Source organism: Mastigoproctus giganteus, chromosome 5 (assembly GCF_048544385.1).
Source record: "Mastigoproctus giganteus isolate SK-2022 chromosome 5, ASM4854438v1, whole genome shotgun sequence".
Classification (NCBI taxonomy): domain Eukaryota; kingdom Metazoa; phylum Arthropoda; class Arachnida; order Uropygi; family Thelyphonidae; genus Mastigoproctus; species Mastigoproctus giganteus.
The window spans coordinates 207,437,280-207,458,770 of NC_143579.1; the positions used below are offsets into that span (position 1 = coordinate 207,437,280).

At 35.6% G+C, this 21,491-nt stretch overlaps 1 protein-coding gene across 1 annotated transcript in view; it reads left to right on the forward strand.

The window, feature by feature from the left end:
• Positions 1-21,491, forward strand: part of LOC150086038 (DNA repair and recombination protein RAD54B-like) — a 354,517-nt gene that overhangs the window by 274,513 nt on the left and 58,513 nt on the right. Inside the window, exons 21-22 of the mRNA XM_090374778.1 lie at positions 9,707-9,820; positions 15,437-15,613. Coding sequence (XP_090230904.1) covers positions 9,707-9,820; positions 15,437-15,613 — 291 coding nt within the window. The remainder of the gene's footprint in view (positions 1-9,706; positions 9,821-15,436; positions 15,614-21,491) is intronic.

The window sequence follows — 21,491 nt, forward strand, 5'->3', positions numbered from 1 at the left end:
CCGCATATCCCGCAGCAATATGGCCTTAGTTGCTAATGCTCCAAAATAACAAACATAATAAACAAACTGATGAGAGTATATATATATGGAAAACTGTCAGACTTTGCTGATGATTTAAAGGTAGGCAGAATGGTTGACTTATTACCTTTTTTCTACATTGAACTACATCAGCAGGATGCTATGGCCTCACGTGAGTCATAAGAGAGGCTATGGCCTCTCTTATGATTCCCAAACCCCCTGATTTCTCTGCCATTATTAACTCAATCCCCCCCAGTGTATGAGTTATTTTGGAATTGTTTCCCAAGTGTAAAACTTTGCATTTTGCAGCATTAGAGCATAGTTACCACTTATCTGATTATCCCTGAAGCTCACGTATGTGATGCTGAAGTAGCACTGTTTGATGCTGGTTATTAACCACTCTTCCAAACTTCACATTTTTAAAATTTGCAAATGTGAAGGTTGGATTTGCTATTTTCGTTACTCTTTTAGCTGGTTTTTTGTACTGTCTTTGCAGCCTAATAATTTCTGTGGCACTATTACAGACAACTTATAACATGTAAACTTCAAGTACTTTTTATCACTCTGTAACTGTCCCATGCTGTCTTTTTCTTTTCGTTCTATTAAATTAACTATTCCCTATTCATCCGCCTCTGTATACTCCTCATTCTGTATTTTTTAGTGGTATACATGAATGTGTTGTTTTTGTAAAGTGGCTTTAAAGTTATTACATAATTCACTTGTTTCTTGCTACCATGCCTTCCCCATGTTGTTAAAGTACCTATGATGAATGAAACCTTCCAGAAGGTAGTTTGATTCCAATTCCATCCAACAATTTTTTTTTTTTTTTTCGAATTAACTCTTTTTTTTTTTTTTTGGTAAATTTGGCCAGTGCTCAAAACAGAAGGAACTGGAAAGTTGCTGGAGAAGGCCTTCATCCTGCAGTGGATTGAAAATGGCTGATGATGATGATAATGATGATTTTGGTAAAATGCTTATAGCAAAGAGAATAAGCTTTCTGATTTTGAGATCTTACTCATTTCATATACTTTTGATGTTATTTGCATCACTGAAACATGGCTATTTAATAACTGTGGATTTAACTTTACCTAATATTAGTGATCTCATAGATTTTAAAAAATAGAAATAACAGAGGCAGTGGTATTCTCACCTTGAGATCAGACCTGATCTCACTCATTAAATAAGAATTGTTAATAAACAATTCTAATCCACCTTAGATAACTTTGGGGCCTTGGAGAAAAAGTTTATTGTGGTTATTAATACATATACTCCTCCATCTAATCTAATCTGATTATCATTAATTCTAACATATTTTCCATATGGTTATTTTGAGATTTTCTCTTCAGAGGTGCTACAATCTTAGCAAGCAAACTGAAGAGCAGCTGCATACTTACACTCTTTTCCAATTTTGTCCTGAATGAAATAGAGAAAATCAAATGCTTGACTTTTTTTCACTACATCATGGAGGAAATGATTTTAAAATGTATTTTCAAGTTATACAATAATCATAATAGTTGAATTTCTAGTATCTTTTACCAGAAGAAAAAGAATTTCTTTAGTTCAATAAAATATTTTTGCTGAACTATGCATATTTTTTTATTCATTGAATGAAAAAAAAAGTATAGGGCCCTTCTTTACTCTAAAAGTATGGTCTTCCCCCCTCAGCTTGAAATTGTTAAGCTTATAAGCTTTCTGATGTGCAGTGAGAAACATAATTAATTAAGGATAATTAAACTGACACATTAATTAGCATTAGTAGAGGCATATGATGCAAGAAAGCAAGCGTATACAGCATCAGCCAAAAAAATCGTCCCATTTCACCCACCCAGTCATTCCAAATGTTTGTCTAGTTCCGGCTTGAACTTATTTAAGTTTTCAACCTCCACTATGACAGATGGAAATTTGATCCAACAATCAACCACCCGCTGGCTAAAGGCAAATTTCTGCACATCTATACTACAACTGTTTTTCCTCAGTTTGAATTTATGCCCCCTCGGGTGCTTAATCTGAGCAAAAGAAAGAATCCCATCAACATTGAGCTTGTTCAAACCATTCAAGGCCTTATACACCTCAATCAGATCACCTTGATGGTGCCTAGTCTCCAGATGCTGCAATTTGCAGAACTTAAGCCTTTCTTCATAAGTGCACCCCTTTGTTCCTCTCACCAATCTTGTTGTGCTTCTCTGTACTTATTATTATCCATATGGTGCAAGGAAGCCTGAGGCTTATACTGCCAAAAAAAAATTCTCGAGTCACCCTGAGAGAGAGAGAGAGAGAGAGAGAGAGAGAGAGAGAGAGAGTGTCAAAACTAGAAGGGCCTCACCAAGAAAGAGAAGAATGATGATAACCAGCTCAGGACCCTAGATGTGCCAAGCCCATACTCACCAGATGTGAGCCCCTGGAGTTATTGTTCTAGCAACTCTGCATCCTTCCTAAAATGAGGCCGCAAACCAGTAAAGGTGTGGCCTGACCGTTGCTGCATACAGAGGGATAATCACCTCCTTATCCCTGCTAGTAAAATTCCTGTATATGGGTCGGAAAACTGCTAGCTTGTGGGGGGGGGGATTCACAGACTAAAAGATTAACAGTAGCTGCAGACAGAGGCAAAAGTGATTCTTGCACTGCTTCTATTGTAATGAGCAGCAGCCTAGAGACAAGTTGCTGGGGATTTCAAGAGCTCTTGGGAATCATCATGGAACAAAGTAAATACATGGGTTGTGTTAGGGTAACCAACAGTAAGAACAGGTGCATGTATACTTGCATGTACACCATTGCTAGAAGCATAGTAAATAAATTTGATGAATTTGAAGTGCTGATCAAGACATCAAAGGTAGATATTGTTGGGATATCAGAGACATGGTGTAACCCAGATATAAGGAATGCAGAATTGGAATTTGGGGAGTACAATGTGTACAGAAAGGATAGACAGGGTAGGAAGGGAGGAGGGGTTATGCTGTTAGTTAAGAAACACAAAATCTAAAGAAGTGCATCCAGTTGGCATGAGTGGACAGTGCAATGTTGAATCTGTTTGGTGTGACATAAACACTGAGAAAGGGAAAATGAGAATGGGAGTGTGTTATAGGCCTAAGGACTCTGATGAGTACAATGAACAGTTGTGCAGAGAAATAGTGTGGGCCAGTAAATCAGAATGTCTTGTAATGGGGGATTTTAACTTTCCAGATGTTGACTGGAACTTGTGGATTGGTCACTCGCACGCTAGGAAGACTTTTATGGATTTATTGGAGGATTGTTTTCTACAGCATAATGTTTAAGGGGCAACCAGAGAGAGAGAGAGAGAGAGAGAGAGAGAGAGATACTCTTGATCTGATTATCAGCAGTGATTATTCATGAATTAGGAATTTTCAGATAAAAGAACCACTAGGTGACGGTGATCACAGCATACGGATGTGGGATTTACTTAAAGATATAACTACCATCAAGGGTAAAGGGAAGGGTTTTTGCTTCCGTAAAGGTGACTACAATGGTCTCAAACAGTTTTTAAATTCTATAAAGTGGGTCAACTGATGATGTTACCAACATCATCAGTTGATCCCACAGTGAATTCAAATTGGGAAGCCTTCAGGACTAGTAGCCTCCAAGATTAAGATCTTGGATGCTACTAGGCTTTTCATACCAACTAAGAAATACTGTTCAAGGTTCAGGCCTAAATGGATGTCAGATGAATTAATGAGGCTCATGGCAGAGAAAAAAAATGCATGGGATGCATATAAATTATCAGGTGACACAGATGCTTACGGCAGATATAAGCTTGTCTGTAATCAAGTCACAAAGGAAGTTAGGCAGGCGAAGGTAGATTAAGAGAAATATTTGGCAAAGGATGCAAAAAAAAACAGCAAAGAGTTCTTTACTTATGTAAATTCTAGAAGGAAGGGTCTGCAACTAGATCTGCAACAAGATCTAGGTGACACAAATAAGGATGAATCAGATTGGTCCACTTAACATAGATGGGTCAACTTTTGACGATCCTGCTCAAGTAGCTGATAAACTAAATGAGTAATTTGCATCTACATTCACACATGAGGAGTTATTCAAGGATGGGAATGCCAGAAGTTTATCAAACTCTAACAGGGAGCTAAGTGATTTTGTAATAACAGAGCAAAGTGGAGGAGAAATTGTTGAAGTTAAACATAAAAAATCCACCTGGGGTGGATGGAATCTATCCAGTTATATTGAAGGAGGCAGCAAGGGAAATAGCCATAATTATGAGCTCATTCTTTTACATTCAGGGGAGGTCCCTGTGGATTGGAGTTGTGTAAATGTCCCCAATTCACAAAGCGGGTTCAAAGGGTGACAAATAATTATAGACCTGTTAGTTTAACTTCTGTTCCGGGGAAAATAATGGAGTCACTGGTTAAAGAAGTGATACAGGATCACCTAGACAAGACTGCAGTAATAATTCAGACAGCATGGATTTGTTAAGGGGAAGTCTTGTCTGACCAATTTGATTGGATGCTATGATGTGGTCACAAAGGAACTGGATGCAAAAAATAATTTTGATATCATATACTTGGATTTCAGGAAAGCTTTTGATACTATTGCACATGGAAGACTACTGTACAAATTGGAGCAGTATGACATTGAGGGCAAGTTGCTACAATCGATAAAAGATTGTTGAGTGGAAGAAGACAGAGTGATGATCAAAGGGTACTGCTCTATGTGGACTAATGTTGTTAGTGGTGTCCCTCAGGGTTCGGTGATGGGCCCATTGTTGTTTTGTATATTTATCAATGATATCGATGAAGGTATATCAGTCTTAGTGTCGAAGTTTGCAGATGATACAAAGGTTGGCAGGGTTGTTAATGACAGTAATGGCAATGTGCTACCACAACAAGATCTAGAAAATTTGGGAAGATGGGCTGAGAAGTGGCAACTGAAATTTAACATTGACAAATGCAAAGTACTGCATATGGGTAGTAGTAACGCCAGAGAAATCTACCAACTATGTGGTGTTACACTCAGGGTAATTAAGAATGAAAGAGACCCGGGGGTAATTGTGCACTCAAATATGAAGTTCTCTGAGCAGTGCAGACAGGCTGCCGGAGCGGGTCATGGAGTTTTGTCGGTGATATATAACAGTTTTGCTGGCAGGGGCGGGGAGGTGATTGTCCCTTTGTGTAAGGCAATGGTTCGGGCCACACCTTGAATGTTGCATGCGGGTCTGGAGGACTCATTTTGGGAGGGATGTGGAGTTACTAGAACAATTACAGAGAAGGGCAATGGGATTGGTGGGAAGGGCAGGGGGTGCACTTGGGGGGGGGGGGGCTTGAATTCTGTGGGTTGCAGCATCTGGAGGCTGGACACCTGTGGGGTGGTCTAATTGAGGTGTGTGGGGCTTTGAATGGTTTGAGTAGGCTCGATGCTGATGGGATGCTTCCACTTTCTCAGACTGGGAGCCTGAAGGGGCGTGGATTCAAATTGAGGAGGGACAGTTGTGGAATGGATGTGCAGAGGTTTGCCTTTAGTCAGCAGGTGGTTGATTGTTGGAGCAGACTTCCGTCTGTTGTTGTGGAGGTTGGCAGCTTGAATGGGTTTAGGGCTGGACTGGACAATCATTTGGAGTGGCTGAGTGGGCAAAATGGGAAGGTTTCTTTTTTTTTGGCTGGTGTTGTACAGGCTTGCTTTCTTGCATCATATGCCTCAACTAATGCTAATGCTAATCTCACTGCAATTATACCCAGACCTTTTTCATTAGTGTAGTACTGCACAGTTTATGTTACTCTTGGGGTACTGCTATCCATATGCAGTACTTTGCATTTGTCAATTAAACTTCAGTTGCCACCTCTGAGCCCATCTGCTCAACTTTTCTAAATTGTGTTGCAGTAGCGTAATGTCGTTAACAACCTTGCCAACCTTCGTAACAATGGTCCGAATAGGACATGAAAGTTCAGCTTTACATGCACTTCAGGAAAATAAAGACATTATTATTTAGAGAGCAGATAAAGTAGATACAGTTGTAATACTCGATAAAAACTGATTATATAAATAAGTTAGATTCAATTTTATCAGATACCTCTACTTATCTTGAGGTAGACCCAGTACTATCTACTAATTTGGTCAATCAGCACAATAAAACATTAACCACGTATCGAAAAAATAACTACATTGGCATGTCTCAGTTAAAGGAATTGAGGGGCAGAACATAACAATATTCCTCCACTTTTTGGTCAGGTAAAACTACATAAGAACGGATTTCCTATTTGGCTCATTGTTTCTTACAGAAACTTGGCATTTTTATCTTTAGACACATATTTATAGTATTATAAAACCCTTTAGACAGGCGATACAGTTTGGGATAAAAAACTAAGATACATTATTTAATAACCTTAAGGACTGTAGACTCAGCGATAACGATAATTTATTCTCTCCAGATGTTACTTCCTTATATACGAATGTAAACGTTGAATACACATTAGATATTCTTTGGGATATGTTAAATAATAACTATAAAGATTAATTATACATAGCTTCCTATTAAAGAAATTTTTCACTTAAACTTTTAGTTGAAGCCAACCATACCACATTTCGAGACAAAGTGTATAAACAAATTTTTGATTTGCCAATTGAGGATTGAGTTTTAGCGGCTTAAAGCGGAGTTCTACCTCTTGTAGCAGGTACTTAGACGATGTTCTGGTTATTACTAATAGTTGCACTATTCAAGACATTTTACATCCGTTTAATTATATTCATCTTAGACTCAATTTTACATTAGAAAGGGAAAATACAAATACTAAGTCATTAAATTTTCTAAATTTCACGCTTACTTAGGATGTGAATAAAATCCAATTTATCATCTATCGTAAACCAACAAACACCGGTATGTTTCTACATTATAACAGGTATCGTTCACTTATAAAGAGCTATTATTTTTAATCAGTTTCTCAATGCCTATAAACATTCAATGACAGGATCTGCTTTAGACTCAGAAATACAGATATTAACCAGCAGAATCTTAAACAGGGGTTACCCCCTTGCTAAAATAAACTGAATAGGATACAAAAAACTACATCAACCAACAATAGTAACATCAAAAAATAATTTATTTCTATCCCATACATCGAACAGTGGCACAAGCAGCTTAACAGATTCTTTAAAGATACTGAATTTAAGATTGTGGACAGACCAATATGGAAATTAAACACTATACTGAACAATTGCTCAGTCCTTTACTCTTTTGCGACACAAATAAATAAATTGGTATACAACATTTCTTGCAGTGATTGCGACTCATCTTACCAAGGATTTGCGTGATTTTCGCTCATTGTTGGTGTTGGGTCCACTGTTGTTTTGTATATTTATCAATGATATTGATGAAGGTATATTGATGAAGATATTGATGAAGGCTTAGTGTCGAAGTTTGCAGATGATACAAAGGTTGGCAGGGTTGTTAATGACAGTAATGGCAGTGTGCTACTGCAACAGGATCTAGATAATTTGGGCAGATGGGCTAAGAAGTGGCAACTGAAGTTTAACCTTGACAAATGCAAAGTACTGCATATGGGTAGAAGTAACCCCAGAGAAACGTACCAACTGTGTGGTACTACACTTAAGGTGGTAGAAAATGAAAAAGACCTGGGAGTAATTGTGCAGTCAGATATGAAGTTTGAGCAATGCAGACAGGCTGCCAGGGCAGGTCATGGGGTTTTGTCAATGATATATAGGAATTTTGCTAGCAGGGAAAAGGAGGTGATTATCCCTCTGTATAAGGCAATGGTCAGGCCACGCCTTGAGTACTGCGTACAGGTCTGGAGGCCTCATTTTAGGAAGGATGTAGATTTACTTGAGCGTGTACAGAGAAGAGCAACAAGATTGGTGAGGGGAATGAAGGGATCCTCTTATCAGGAGAGGCTTAAGTTCTGCAAATTGCAGTGGCTGGAGACTAGGCACCTGTGCGGTTATCTGATTGAGGTGTATAAGGCCTTGAATGGGTTCAGCACGCTGAATTCTGATGGGATCCTTCCACTTGTTCAGATTACGAACCTAAGGGGGCATAAATTCAAATTAAGAAAGGACAGATGTAGAATAGATGTGCGGAAATTTGCCTTTAGCCAGCGGGTGGTTAATTACTGGAACAAACTTCCATCTGTCGTGGAAGTTGATAAGTTGAATAAATTTAAGGAGGAACTGGATAGGCATTTGGAGGGAATGGTGTGATTTTTTTTTTTTGGCTGATGCTGCATAAGCTCATACATTTGCTTTCTTGCATCACATGCCACTACTACTACTACTACTAAAACAGCATGCGTGATCAGTACATGTTTCTTGTTCAGCAGCGTCAGAATTGGCCTTTCATGCTGTTAACAAAAAACATACATTTTTATTTTATTAATAAAAAGATACATTTTTATTAATTTCCAAAACCGTTGAAATTAAATTACATGAGAATTCTATTAACATTCCTCATCCATATCTAATCTCTGATTCATGGTCTTTTGTGCACATGAGTGAAGACAAATAATCGCACCATTTCACGCATATGCGTGAGGATAAATAATCTCTCTAAGATTCAAGCTCACACAATCCGTAATATCCATTCCTTTGATCACGACACATGGTCGAAAAGCATTGTCTGCTTCAGGAAGGAAAATCATTTTTCAAAATTTACATTTTAACATTAATTGATTTTTAATTAATTTTTTAAATTGTTTTTTGAATTTTACTTAATTTTTGAATTGTGTTCAATTGATTTTTTACTGTAATCATTTTGCATTAATCTTTTATTCATTTTAATTTCTGGAAAGTATCATATGGAAGTGTTCTATGTATCATATTGAGGTAAATTTCTGTTATCCTTCTACAAGTAGTCTTCGTTGTGCAACAGTATCAGAAGCTTTCCTGAAATCGAAGTATATGATATCAAAATTATTTTTTGCATCCAGTTCCTTTGTGGCCACATTCAATCAAATTGATCAGACAAGATGTCTCCTTAACAAACCCATGCTGTGTTTGAACTGTAACTGCGGTCTTCTTGTCTAGATGATCCTGTAGTGCTTTTTTAACCAGTGACTCCATTATTTTTTCCGGAACAGAAGTTAAACTAACAGGTCTGTAGTTACTCATGTCACCCTTTGATGGTGTCTCCATAGCCAGGTGGGCAGGAGCAGCAGTGCGTAGCGCATGCTTCTTGATTAGACCAGGGTTCGAGCTCATGACCACCAAATACGGAGGATGCGAAAAGATCAGGGAATGACCACCACATATCCCCGGAGCAATATGGCCTTAGATGATCCTATAGATGATACTACATCCCTTAGATGATACTAATGCTCCTAAAAACCAAATAACAACAACACCCTTTGCTGCTTCCTTTAATATAACTGGATATATCCCATCCACCCCAAGTGCCTTTCTTATGTTTAACTTCAACAATTTCTTCTCCACTTTGCTTTTAATTATTACAAAATGATTTAGCTTCCTGTTAGAGTTTGATAAGCTTCTGCCCTCCATTTCCTTACAGAATTCCTCATGTGTGAATATAGATGCAATTCTTTATTACTCAATACATTCTTTATTATTAATTAATAAATAATGTTTATCAATTATAATTTTTCTGTCTTACTATTAGTCAATTATTATTAAATTATTATTTTAATTTTTTTAGTTTTAGTTTATTTTAGTTTTTTTGTTCTCAGTAAAAGAAAATATGCTAAAAGAGCAATTTAATAAACAGGGAACCATTGAGGAAAAAATTTACCAGCGTCAAGTGACAAAACAAAGTCTTAGCAATCAAGTAATAGATTTCAGGGACTCTTCAAAGGCTCGGTTCTCCTTAAATGATCTCAAAGTAAGAAATGTTTGAAACTTAAAAGATATAAATATTTTTACTGAAGTACAGTAGAATCTGATTGCGTGTAACTTTACCATTTGTCCTTTGATCATTTGTGAAAAAATAAATAAATTTGAAATCCTACCTCATAAACCCTAAATTACATTGTTTTTCTTACACTACAATATCAATATTAATTATGTATAAATATAGTGCAAATGCATCAGAGGCAATATTAATTATTTATTTATTTACAGGCAACTCCCGTATAACAACGTACTTCTACAGCACTCTTTCGCTCTAACACGATTGATAAATTGCAGCAATCCTCACACAACACTGTACTTATATAACATGGTTTTGCCCTAACACGGTTCGAGAATTTTGGCAAATCTCGCGTAACAGGGTATTTTTGAGCTTTTGCATGGGAGGAACCCTGCTATTATGTTGGATGTAATTTTTCAACATTTCCACTCTTTTACAATCCCTGCTGTTGACTCACTAGTCAAAAAAAAATTATTCAGAAATCCATGTATTTTATTTTGTTGGGAAATCCCCGTGTTATGTTGTGTTATTGAACTTATGGAAAAATTTTAGATTTTAAAGTTTTATTACTATTGGATAGCACACCAGGCCATCCAAAAGATTTAAGTCATCCAAACATTGAAGTCATGTTTCTACCACCACAGTTGTACTATGTTAATACAACTTGTTTCATTCAGCCATTAGAGCAAGGCATTATATCCACCTTTAAAACTCATTACATCAGAAAATCTTTGCAATGGATTTTGGAAAAAATTGATTCTGAATTTATTGAACTAATGGAGACATGGAAAGATTTCTCAATTGTGGAGTGTATCAGAATCATAGCTTTATTGCTCAAAGAAGTAAAACTGCTAACATTAAATGTGTGTGTGGAAAAATGTATGGCCAGAGTCAGTTCATTCAGGAAATATGGTCAAACCAGCAGAAAACAGAATCGGTGCAATAGTAGAACTTGCTACGTCGGGAGGGGAAGGTTTTGATTATACGACTACTGAAGCCCTCGTGGGTAGCACAAACCGTTGATAGAATCGCCCTCCTCCCCACACCAGGTGGAAAAGATCTGAGTTTGAATCCCGTCGATGATGGGAGGAATTTTTATGGGTTTTTTTCACAACGTGGCTGAGTTAGTCAGGCTCAGGTTAGGGTAGCATGGTTTTTTCTTCTGGAAACTTGGGTTTTTCGTCCAGCAAAAGAGAAAATCGACCTCAGGACACACACAATTTATAGACAATATACACACATGGCCTTAGTCACTGATGCTCCTAAAAAAATAAAATTAAAAAAAAGATATGATTACTGAAGACGTTCAAAAATTACTGGTAGCAGAGGCCGGCTGGTGAAGCAGATTTGGTGAAAATGGCATCATAGTTAAACCAAATCAATTCAGAGGATGATAGTGCAGTGAAAATTCTAAACTTCCCAATTTTACACTAAAAAGCATATGGGAAGGCATAAAGATAGCTGAGCAATTAGAATCTTATTTGGGACTACACGAGATATTTCATGTTAGTCCCAAATAACTTTTTAAACCAAAAACGAGATATCTCTGGATAATCCATGAAAGCATTAATGGAATGCATTCATAACTGCCCATAAAAATCCAACCAAATATCAATACCAGCATTTGTTTAATTTCTTCTTTTTTTTTTCTCTTGTGAATGGGATACTAGAAACCATAAAACCGGTATTTGTTAGTCCTTCCCTAAATTAAGTGCTAAGTTCAAAAGGGAGCTTCAAAAATGCTTAGTTCCATACAATGAAATTCACAAAGCGTTATCAAGCAAAAACAAACAAAACCAGATTACTGATTTTTTAGAGAGCAGAAGATACACGAAATCTAGAATGATATATTTTTGTTAACTTTTGGAACATAACCCCCCCCCCACCTCTTTCTGTACTTTTTTGCACAATACGACATTTTATAGAAACCTAACCACAATGTTATACGAGGGTTACCTGTATTATTACCTGCATATTCTAGAAAGAGTTGTCTTTCTAATACTGGATGCTCATGCTAAGTAACAAATGAAATTTGTTACTCAGCTTTTAAAACAAATAAAATTTCAAACTGTACTTATTAATATTTGCATAAATCAGGATAAACACATTTAAACTATAATATAAACAATCAAACACACACTGGTAGAAATTTATTATGCATGTCTTCTGTTTCTGTACAAGTTGCTCTTGTTATCTGGATAACTGATTTAATGCATATTTCAAAGATTTTTGCATGTACTGTATAATTTGTTTCCCTGCAACATTTGGAATTTCTAAAGGCTTTTTTATCTGTGGCTGTAGTTAGCAATCTCAGGTGGGAGAAGTTGGGTTTTGCTTGCATGTGTATTATGCACAAACTGGCCTGCAAACACATAATCGACACATTACATATTGCTTGGATTTCTACAAAGCACTTAATTTAGGGAAGGACTAACAAATACCGGTTTTATGGTTTCTAGTATCCCATTCACAAGAGAAAAAAAAAAAGAAATTAAACAAATGCTGGTATTGATATTTGGTTGGATTTTTATGGGCAGTTATGAATGCATTCCATTAATGCTTTCATGGATTATCCCGAGATATCTCGTTTTTAGTTCAAACAGTTATTTGGGACTACACGAAATATCTCGGGATACAATAATACTTCCAAATTTAGGACTGAAATGTATTGATATAAATGTGTTCTCGGGTATTTATCTGGTTAATTTTGCATTATCCAGGTACATCTATTCTACAGCTGTCTTTCCTCAATTTGAATTTATGCCCCCTTAGGTTCATAATCTCTGAACAAGTGGAAGAATCCCATCAGAATTCAGCGTGCTCAACCCATTCAAGGCCTTATACACCTCAATCAGATCACCTCGCAGGTGCCTAGTCTCCAGCCGCTGCAATTTGCAGAACTGAAGTCTCTCTCTGTAAGAGGATCCCTTCATTCCCCTCACCAATCTTGTTGCCATTCTCTGTACACCCTCAAGCAAATCTACATCCTTCCTAAAATGAAGCCTCCAGACCTATATGCAGTACTCAAGGCGTGGCCTGACCATTGCCTTATACAGAAGGACAATCACTTCCTTTGCCCTGCTAGCAAAATTCCTGTATATCATTGACAAAACTCCATGACCTGCTCTTGCAGCCTGTCTGCATAGTTCTGAATGTTTTCAGAAGATGGCAGCATAATGCAGTATGTTACATTGATTGTAGCACCCTAAACAGTATACTATCTTTATAATACTTAAAATGGCATACTTCACTCATCAAGAACGTGTCTGTATCCAAATTTTGCATCTTGCCAGGAAAAGTCCAATTGAAATCCATCAAAAAATGTCAGAAGTGTGTCCTGTAGCAGCCCTTATGGATGTGAAAAATGTTTATAGCTGGGTTCATGAAGGACTATTTGTCCCAAGGCCAATGTTCACCAGGTTGAGGAAATGGTTTTGGATAACAGGTCATCAACAGAGGATGAAATTGCAACAGCTACAGCCATTTCTGTTGGGTCTGCACATACCATACTGCATGAAGATCTCAGAATGAGCAAATTGTCAGCTTGTTGGGTTTCAAGGCAACTTTCCCAGGAACAAAAAGACAATAGTGTCAACTTGTGTGAAGCAGGTCTCACCCAAGATGCTGCAGTGAATGGATCTTTGCATTTTTCTTTTCCTTGATTGTCACAATGGATGTGACATGGGTTCCACTCTTCAATCCAGAAACAAAACAGCAGCTTATTTGAGATGCAACCAGAAGAAATAATACCCTTGATCTGATTATCAGCAGTGATTACTCATGCATTTAGAATCAGCAGATAAAGGAACCACTAGGTGGCAGTGATCACAGTGATCACTGATGTGGGATTTACTTAAAGATGTAACTACCATCAAGGGTAAAGGGAAGGGTTTTTGCTTTCATAAAGGTGACTATGGTGGTCTCATACCGTTTTTAAATTCTATACAGTGGGACCAACTATGATTTTACTAACAGTAAATTCTAAATGGGAAGTGTTCAAGTAATCTTGGAAGCTACTAGGCTTTCCATACCAACTAAGAAATACTGTTCAAGGTTTAGGCCTAAATGAATATCAGATTAATTGAGGCTCGTGGCAGAGAAGAAAAATGTATGGGATGCATATAAATTATCAGACAACAGAAGACTTAGGAACACCAAGTTTCAGAGATGCCTGTCTCAGTGATTTTCGATTAACAAGATCTAGAAAAATTGGGTTTTACTAAAAACTTCTTCAACAGATTCCAATTTCCTCATTTAATCCAGGCCTTCCAGTTTGCAGCTTATTGGTTCTTATCAGCTTATCTAATTAATGGAACCAGTCTTTTAAACTCCTTCGTCTAGTGTGAAATTGAATTTCTGTAGTTGCTTCCTTTTCATAATGTGTTGTCAATTTTCTTTTAACTACTGATATGGTCTTAAACTCTGCTAACCAGAGGATGTGGTTCACTTTCTCTTCTACTGAAGCCATCTCTTATAGGGTACACTAACTGGAAAAAAAAAAGAAAAAAAGAGTAAATTAAATAATTATTTTTGTGCATAAAAACTAGAATAAATTACCCAGTTCCAATGCATTTTACATATTGTTTTTATCTCGTATAGAACCTAAGTTATTACAGTTTTGAAGTGCATAAGGACTTTATGGACACCCTGTACACACACACACACACACACACACACACAAACATAAAAAAATGAAACACTTGCCAATTTTGAACTTTATGCTGCAATAAAATATATAAAAAATTAAATGCTAAAATAATTGATTTAAATATATATTTGTTTGTAGTTTTATTACTAGAATGCAAGAATGATTTGGAAAAACTTGTGATCAGATATTTTCTTTTGAGTTGACTGAGTGGGCTGCGGCCCACTGCAAACACACAAATTTGTGATCTCTAAAACCAGTTAATATTTTTTGCTTTGCAACCTGCCACATTGTCTTGTTGAAACAGATGACTAGCATAAGAACCTCATTTCTCATGGTCCTCTTTGTCAGTATAAGTTTCTGTCACATTGCTCAGGAGAGGTCTGGGTTTGAATCATACCAGAGTTTGGAGGAATTCCTAAAGGTTTTTCAATCAGAGCTTGTATTTATCTATTTCAGATAGAGGAAGTAAGTTTTCTTTGCAAGGTGTCCAAATTTTTCGGCCCACAGAATATACAAATCTTCATGCACACTTGTACAGCTACGCAGTGCAGTATAGCCTTAGATGCTAATGTGCTATATAAATAACAACAGCAACAAGTTCTTATGCTAGTCATCTGATACTAATGTAATTAGTATCAGGCAAAACTTTGTGCTTTGTTATGTAGCAGGTCTGAATATGCTGAACTTTTGCTCCAATACAGGATCTTTTACAAATTTATGAGAATATCTTATTTCATTAGTTTACAGAAAAACAGTCCTTTAAAAACATCTCTAGGCTAATAATCCAATTAATAATTTTTTGATATAATTCTGAGGTATTCCTTCTTACAAAGTTAAGCAGCAATTTTTTTTCACAAAACCCATTTACTGTTATTTTAAGTTTATTCTCTACTTATTACCCATTTAATAAAAATAGTTGATAAATTTTTCTGTTCCTTTAGGACTTGTTCACTTTGCAGGAAGATGCTCAATGTTCTACTCATGATTTACTTCAATGCATGTGTATGAAAATGCCCTTACAGAATGAGTTAAGAAAAGATCAACAAGAGCAAGAAGAACACAAGCTATTTCAAAGAAGTTGTCAACTAAGCGTTTCTAAGCCCAACTCTTTCATTAAAGTAAATAGCCATATGGAATAGGTAGCAGAATTTATTATTTTATATAAGTAATGAAAGTTGTCCAGATAGAAATACAGTCTAACTTGGTTATAAAGAGCATCAAGGGGCCGACAAAATTTCCTCATTGTAACCGTTACTCGCTATATCAGTGATAGCCGAGATGGGAAAACCCATGAGGCCATTAGACAATGAACACTTTATATCAGTGATGAGTTAAATCTACCTCCTATTTTTTAAATTCTCAATAACTTGATAAAAAGACAGATTCAAAAAACAAAGAAATATTAGAGAGAAAAAAGTAATATAAGTATATACCTACATATTATTTGTATTAATATGCTTGTATAAACTACAATACACTTAATACTAAACACAATTTCAATTAGTCTTTATTTATGAATCTTAAAACTGATGGTTGTTTTAAAGATTTCACTTTGATATTTCTTAAGTTTCCCCATAAAACACTCAACACGTTAAAAGTCTCATTATTTGCCTCAGTTCCTTCAAAAAAATAGACTAATGTGTCCATTGCACCTTGAGCTTGTGAGATTGTCGGCACTGATTTTGATTCACTTTCACTTGTCATCATATCATCACCGTTATCGTCTTTGTCAAGCACAGCATCTACAATGTCACACCCTATAGGAAGTTGTCATCTACAATGTCTTCCTATAGGGTGTGACATTGTAGATGACAACTTGTTAACTAGCTAATGCTAGTTAACAAGTTGTCATCGACTCGTATAAATTCATCGATGTTATCTGTGTTAAAACCTACGACTTTGTTACATAACAACCATTGGGATAATGGTAAGTTGTTTTCTTCATTTCCATCACCTTCATCTACGATTGAAACTTAATTTTGTTTCTTAAAGCAATTTGATATGGTTGTTAAAGTAACTTTGTTCCACGCATCATGCAATAAATTTATAGCATCCAATATCGATATAGTCTCAGTAAGTTTCTGTTCTCTTACTGAGACTATATCGATATTGGAATTATCGAAATTATAGAAATATTTTATAAAATCCTTTCAAACTCTTGAATACATCTACATCCATTGGTTGTAAAATTGATCTCGCATTGGGAGGCAGAAACACCAGTTAGACAAATTTTGAATCTAGAGATGTGCAGGACAGTTATCAACTAATAAAATATTTTTCTTCTTTTTTTTGAATAGCTCCTTATTCCAATCATTTACATATTGCCAAAAAATATCCAAAGTCATCCAAGCTTTCATGTTTGCAGTGTGTAAATCCACAGGAAGTTTCCATACGTTTTTGAAACACCAAGGCTTTAATTATTTTCTGATAACAAGCAGTTTTTATTTTTTATCAGTTCCTGTCATATTTGCACATAGGAACACCATCAAGCGAGATTTGATTTTTTTCCACTAACACATTTTTCCCCTTTGAATTTAAACGTATTATCTGTCAGGTGTCAAATTATAAAAAGTCCTGTTTCAATGATGAAGACATCTACAATCAGCATTGTAGATGTCTTCGTCATTGAAATCTTTCCTGGTTTCTGCCCAAACACGGTCAATCTATTTGTTTGCTATTATTGGATCTGCAGATCGAGATTCTCCACTAATTTTTGCATAAACGATGTTATGTCGGTTTTTAAATCGATCCAGCCAACTGTTGTTACATGCAAAATCATTGCATCCAAATTGTTTAGCAGATTTTTCCGCTTGAGCCTTCAAGATTGAACCGTCTGTTGAAAATCCAGCTCTTCTTTGTGTAGTGAACCATTGAAGCAGTGCTTCATCAATGTTTGTAACCTCACACTTTCTAAATTTTTTTTAATTTTTTTTTTTCGGTTATGTTCTTTTCCAGCGCCAATATGTAAACATCTTTATTCTTTCACAATGTCGATATGCTTGAAGAGGACAAAGAAAACTTTTTACACACTTCAACATTTTTGGCACCACATTCTAACTCACGAATAATTTAGACTTTTTCGTGAATCAAGAGACACTTTCTTTTATAAGTAGACATGTTTCCGAAGGAAGGGTTCGTTTCTAACTGAATTTACTTTAAAATGATAAATTGATCTGCATACAAATTTCTTATAAGTCCCGAAATGCATACAACATTCTTAGAAGTCCCGTTTCCTAAATTCTTAGAAGGCCCAAAATAAATTTATGGTTCAGTGAATACAAGACAATTTGTAAATAGGGTAATGCGACAAGCGGAACGCTAATGCACTGTTGTATAGCCTCCGTCCCTGGAAGGACAAGGTCATAAACCAGCCACTAACCTGATGCAGATGGTCATAACGCTAAGTCGCCCTTTTCATTTTTGTCTATTCCAAGAATTGGTTTTTTGACTATCCGAGCAATTAAGAATGTTTGCATAGTTACCAAAATTTGTTCAGTATATCCGTGTAGTACACTGATTATAACAGTGAGCGATTGTATGGGAATATACATAAATTAAAATTATTATGGCTTTTTTGCTCATTACAGCCGTGATCTCATTATTTCCGTGCTCGTTATAACAAAGTTCGACTGTATTTATTTGCAGATTTTCCCTGTTCTACTTCAGTCATGACTTTTCTAGGATTTGCTTGGTGTTACTCTGTGAAGATTAATTATTTGTTTTTAAAGCAAAGCTGTCTAGTGTATTCATAACAAAATTCCACCACTGCAGACCTTTCACTGGTTTTTGTTAGTTCTTAAGTTTCTTGGGTTCTGTTTTGATGTGCCTGAAGATCTAGATATTTATTTACAACAAAGCATTTCTACTTCCTGCTTCATTTCATTCACTCAGTGACTTGAGTAATTAAATTTTACTTCCAATTGTATATTTGTTGACCAGGTGAAAATAAGAATATGTATTTATGTATATTACACATTTTTTAAAAGTTTCAATGCTTGGTTGAGTGTGGCTATTTGAAGAATAATGTCTGCTAACCTCGATTTTGTTTTTGATTTCATTTTTGAACAGCTGCTCATACTATAAATTATAATCACCTCTGCCCCTGCTGGCAAAGTTCCTACATATCATTGACAATGGGTCTCTGTAGAAATTTCTACAGTATGAAATTCTCTGTTTGCACTACTCAAAGAATTCCATACCAAATTGTACAGATACCCCTAGATCATTTTCCTTATCAAGTACCTTGAGTTTGGCATTACCCAAATTGTATATCATTCTGGGATTACCTAAATAAAATATCTTGCATTTATTAACATTACACCTCATTTTTTTAGGCTAAATGCCTAGTGTGTGCATACAATCTGAAAAATGTAAATTCCATTATTTTACCTTGGTTGCGTGGGATTAAATTTTTTTTATTTTATTTTATTATTATTTTTTTTTTTTTTGTACATAAATTATCACTATTTATGATAGAGATTAACCATGAAAACTGCTTTGAGAGCTGTTCTCTTATTTTCAATACTACTTAAGACATACTTTTTGTAACTGAGGTATATCAGTGTGCCTTATGTTGTTATTGCAATGTGAAGAGGTTATGGAAGAGGTTATCTTAAAGTGTCATTTAAAACATCAATTTTATGCTTTAATGAAATATCACAACACTATTCAAATCAACCTATCACCCTCTCTCTCCCATATCTTGCTGTTAACAAATTGCAAAGGGATATAATGGTATTCAAATGATATATCATTTGAATACCAAAGCAACAACCTAAGAGTATCACAGTTTAATTTTTACACATGGGAATTATGTGGGAGAACATAATGATTTGTATATAGGCTTATAATAGATATATTTATCTTAAACAAGGTGTTGTTTCCTTTTATATACTTTACTGATTCACTAACAGCAAGGAGGAAAGGAGTATTCCCTCATTTGCTCTTGTATAAAAATTGAGAACTGTGATTTACTTACATAGCAGTATCATGGGATTATAGTTTGATTTCATTATAGCTTATATTCATATTATAAATTCCATCCTTACACACACACACACACACACACACACCATTATACAGTTAGCACGTTAAATAATGCTGTGTCATTAGCTGAATGATAACATGAAACAGAGTTACTTATCTAAAGTGATCCGAACCACAAGTATGCCCTACTTTGCTTGTACATATATGCTTTGAAATATAAATTTGCTCTTATTGTAAGTTGATTGCCCAACATTACAGTTAAATTATTATCATTAAAAATTATCTTCAAAAAGCAAATCTAAAAAAAAAGAACAATTTTTTAAAAAAGCTTGTTATTTTAATTTTTGTCATTTTTTCACTCTATTCAGTTTTGTCAACTGAAACTAAAAATTGATCTCACATTTTCAAAGCTCTTTTCATGGCACCATTTCTTAGGACTGTAAGTTCTGAGAGGTTGCACTGGAAGATTTTAAAACAATTCATACATTAGTTAAAAAGTACATTAGTTAAATAGTTAAAATGTAGTTGTAACCTTGCAAACAGCATCTCCCATTATAATGCTTCTGTTTATAGTGTTCTCCCACTTTTAACATTCTTTTTATCTGGCTCCATGGTCAATCCTATTAATGCCATGCAGTTTTTAATGTCTGTAGCACCTCTGTTTAAAATGCTTTCTCACTTATACCACTTTTTTTAAGGTTCCAAGAACAATCTAACACTCTTTCCACTTAACTTTTTGGTTTTGAGAAAGGAATGGTAAAGACTAAATCTAGGAATCACGTATAATTAGACAGACAGGCTGAGAATTGGCATTTGAAGTTTAGCATTGACAAATGCAAGAGTAATCCAAGAATAACATGCCATCTGAGCTATAATTATTAGCTCATATATTTCCTTCAAATTGCTACCAATATGGTTTTATTATTTTTATAATTTGTTGAAACCCAAATAACTATTAACTTTGCACTTAAAATAGTTTCTTGATGAGCTAGAACACTTAGTTTCACAGTTATCCCAACCTAATATATATGTTCTAGGGGGTTTTAATAGCCACTACCTGCTACAGGGTGACCCAAAACTTGATGAAAGAGGAGAAATGATAGAAAAATTGATAAAAAATCTCAAACCAATGAACAATGGAGTGCACACACATCCACCTGCCTAGGTCAAGCACTGGCACCAGTCTCACTTTTATTCTACAGTGAGTATTCATTTCACTGATTATGTACATAATAACCACTCACAGTGTGTCACACAGACATAAATCATCCCTCTCGCATCATCAAATGCGAGATGAAATCTTAAAAAATCATCAGTTCACAGTCTATATATAGAATCTCATTAAATCTCAGGAGGAAAATGTGGCTACTTAAATATAGTCCCGAAATACAAAAGGCTTCCCTGTCACCTCATTTGGAAATGCCTGTTGTGCATTTCGAAATGGGGTGAGATTTGAGCTGCAGTGGGAAACCTCTTATTGAGACAAACTCAAAACAAATAGACCACCAAGCCTTAGATTACTTGAACTGGCACTGAGCTGGAATATTGATCTTTCCAGAAAGAAACTGAAAATATTGACCCACTATGGGCACCTGTCTCTCCAGCAGCACATCTCCAGATTTATGCTGATTTCTGACAGATTGACACTGACGATTTAAATCTCATAAAACATTAAAGTTGGTACCACAGCTATCTTCTCTGACATTACTATATCAACTTGTCTTCCAGCTGAATGCAGTAATTTTACTACAGAATTATATAACCTTAAATTAGGCTTTTGAAAATTTAAGCAAAGCACCTGACTCAAAGTATATTATTTTAACTAATTCTCTAAGTGCAACTAATGTACTAATGTACTGCAAACAGGAACTATTAATAAACACCCACCCTATCCTAAACCAAATCAGATCTCAGCTAAGGAATATTCAATAAAACTAACGGTTGTATAACCTTTGGTTGGATCCCAACCCAGTCTGATATCTTAGGAAATGAGCAAGATGACGAGGTAAC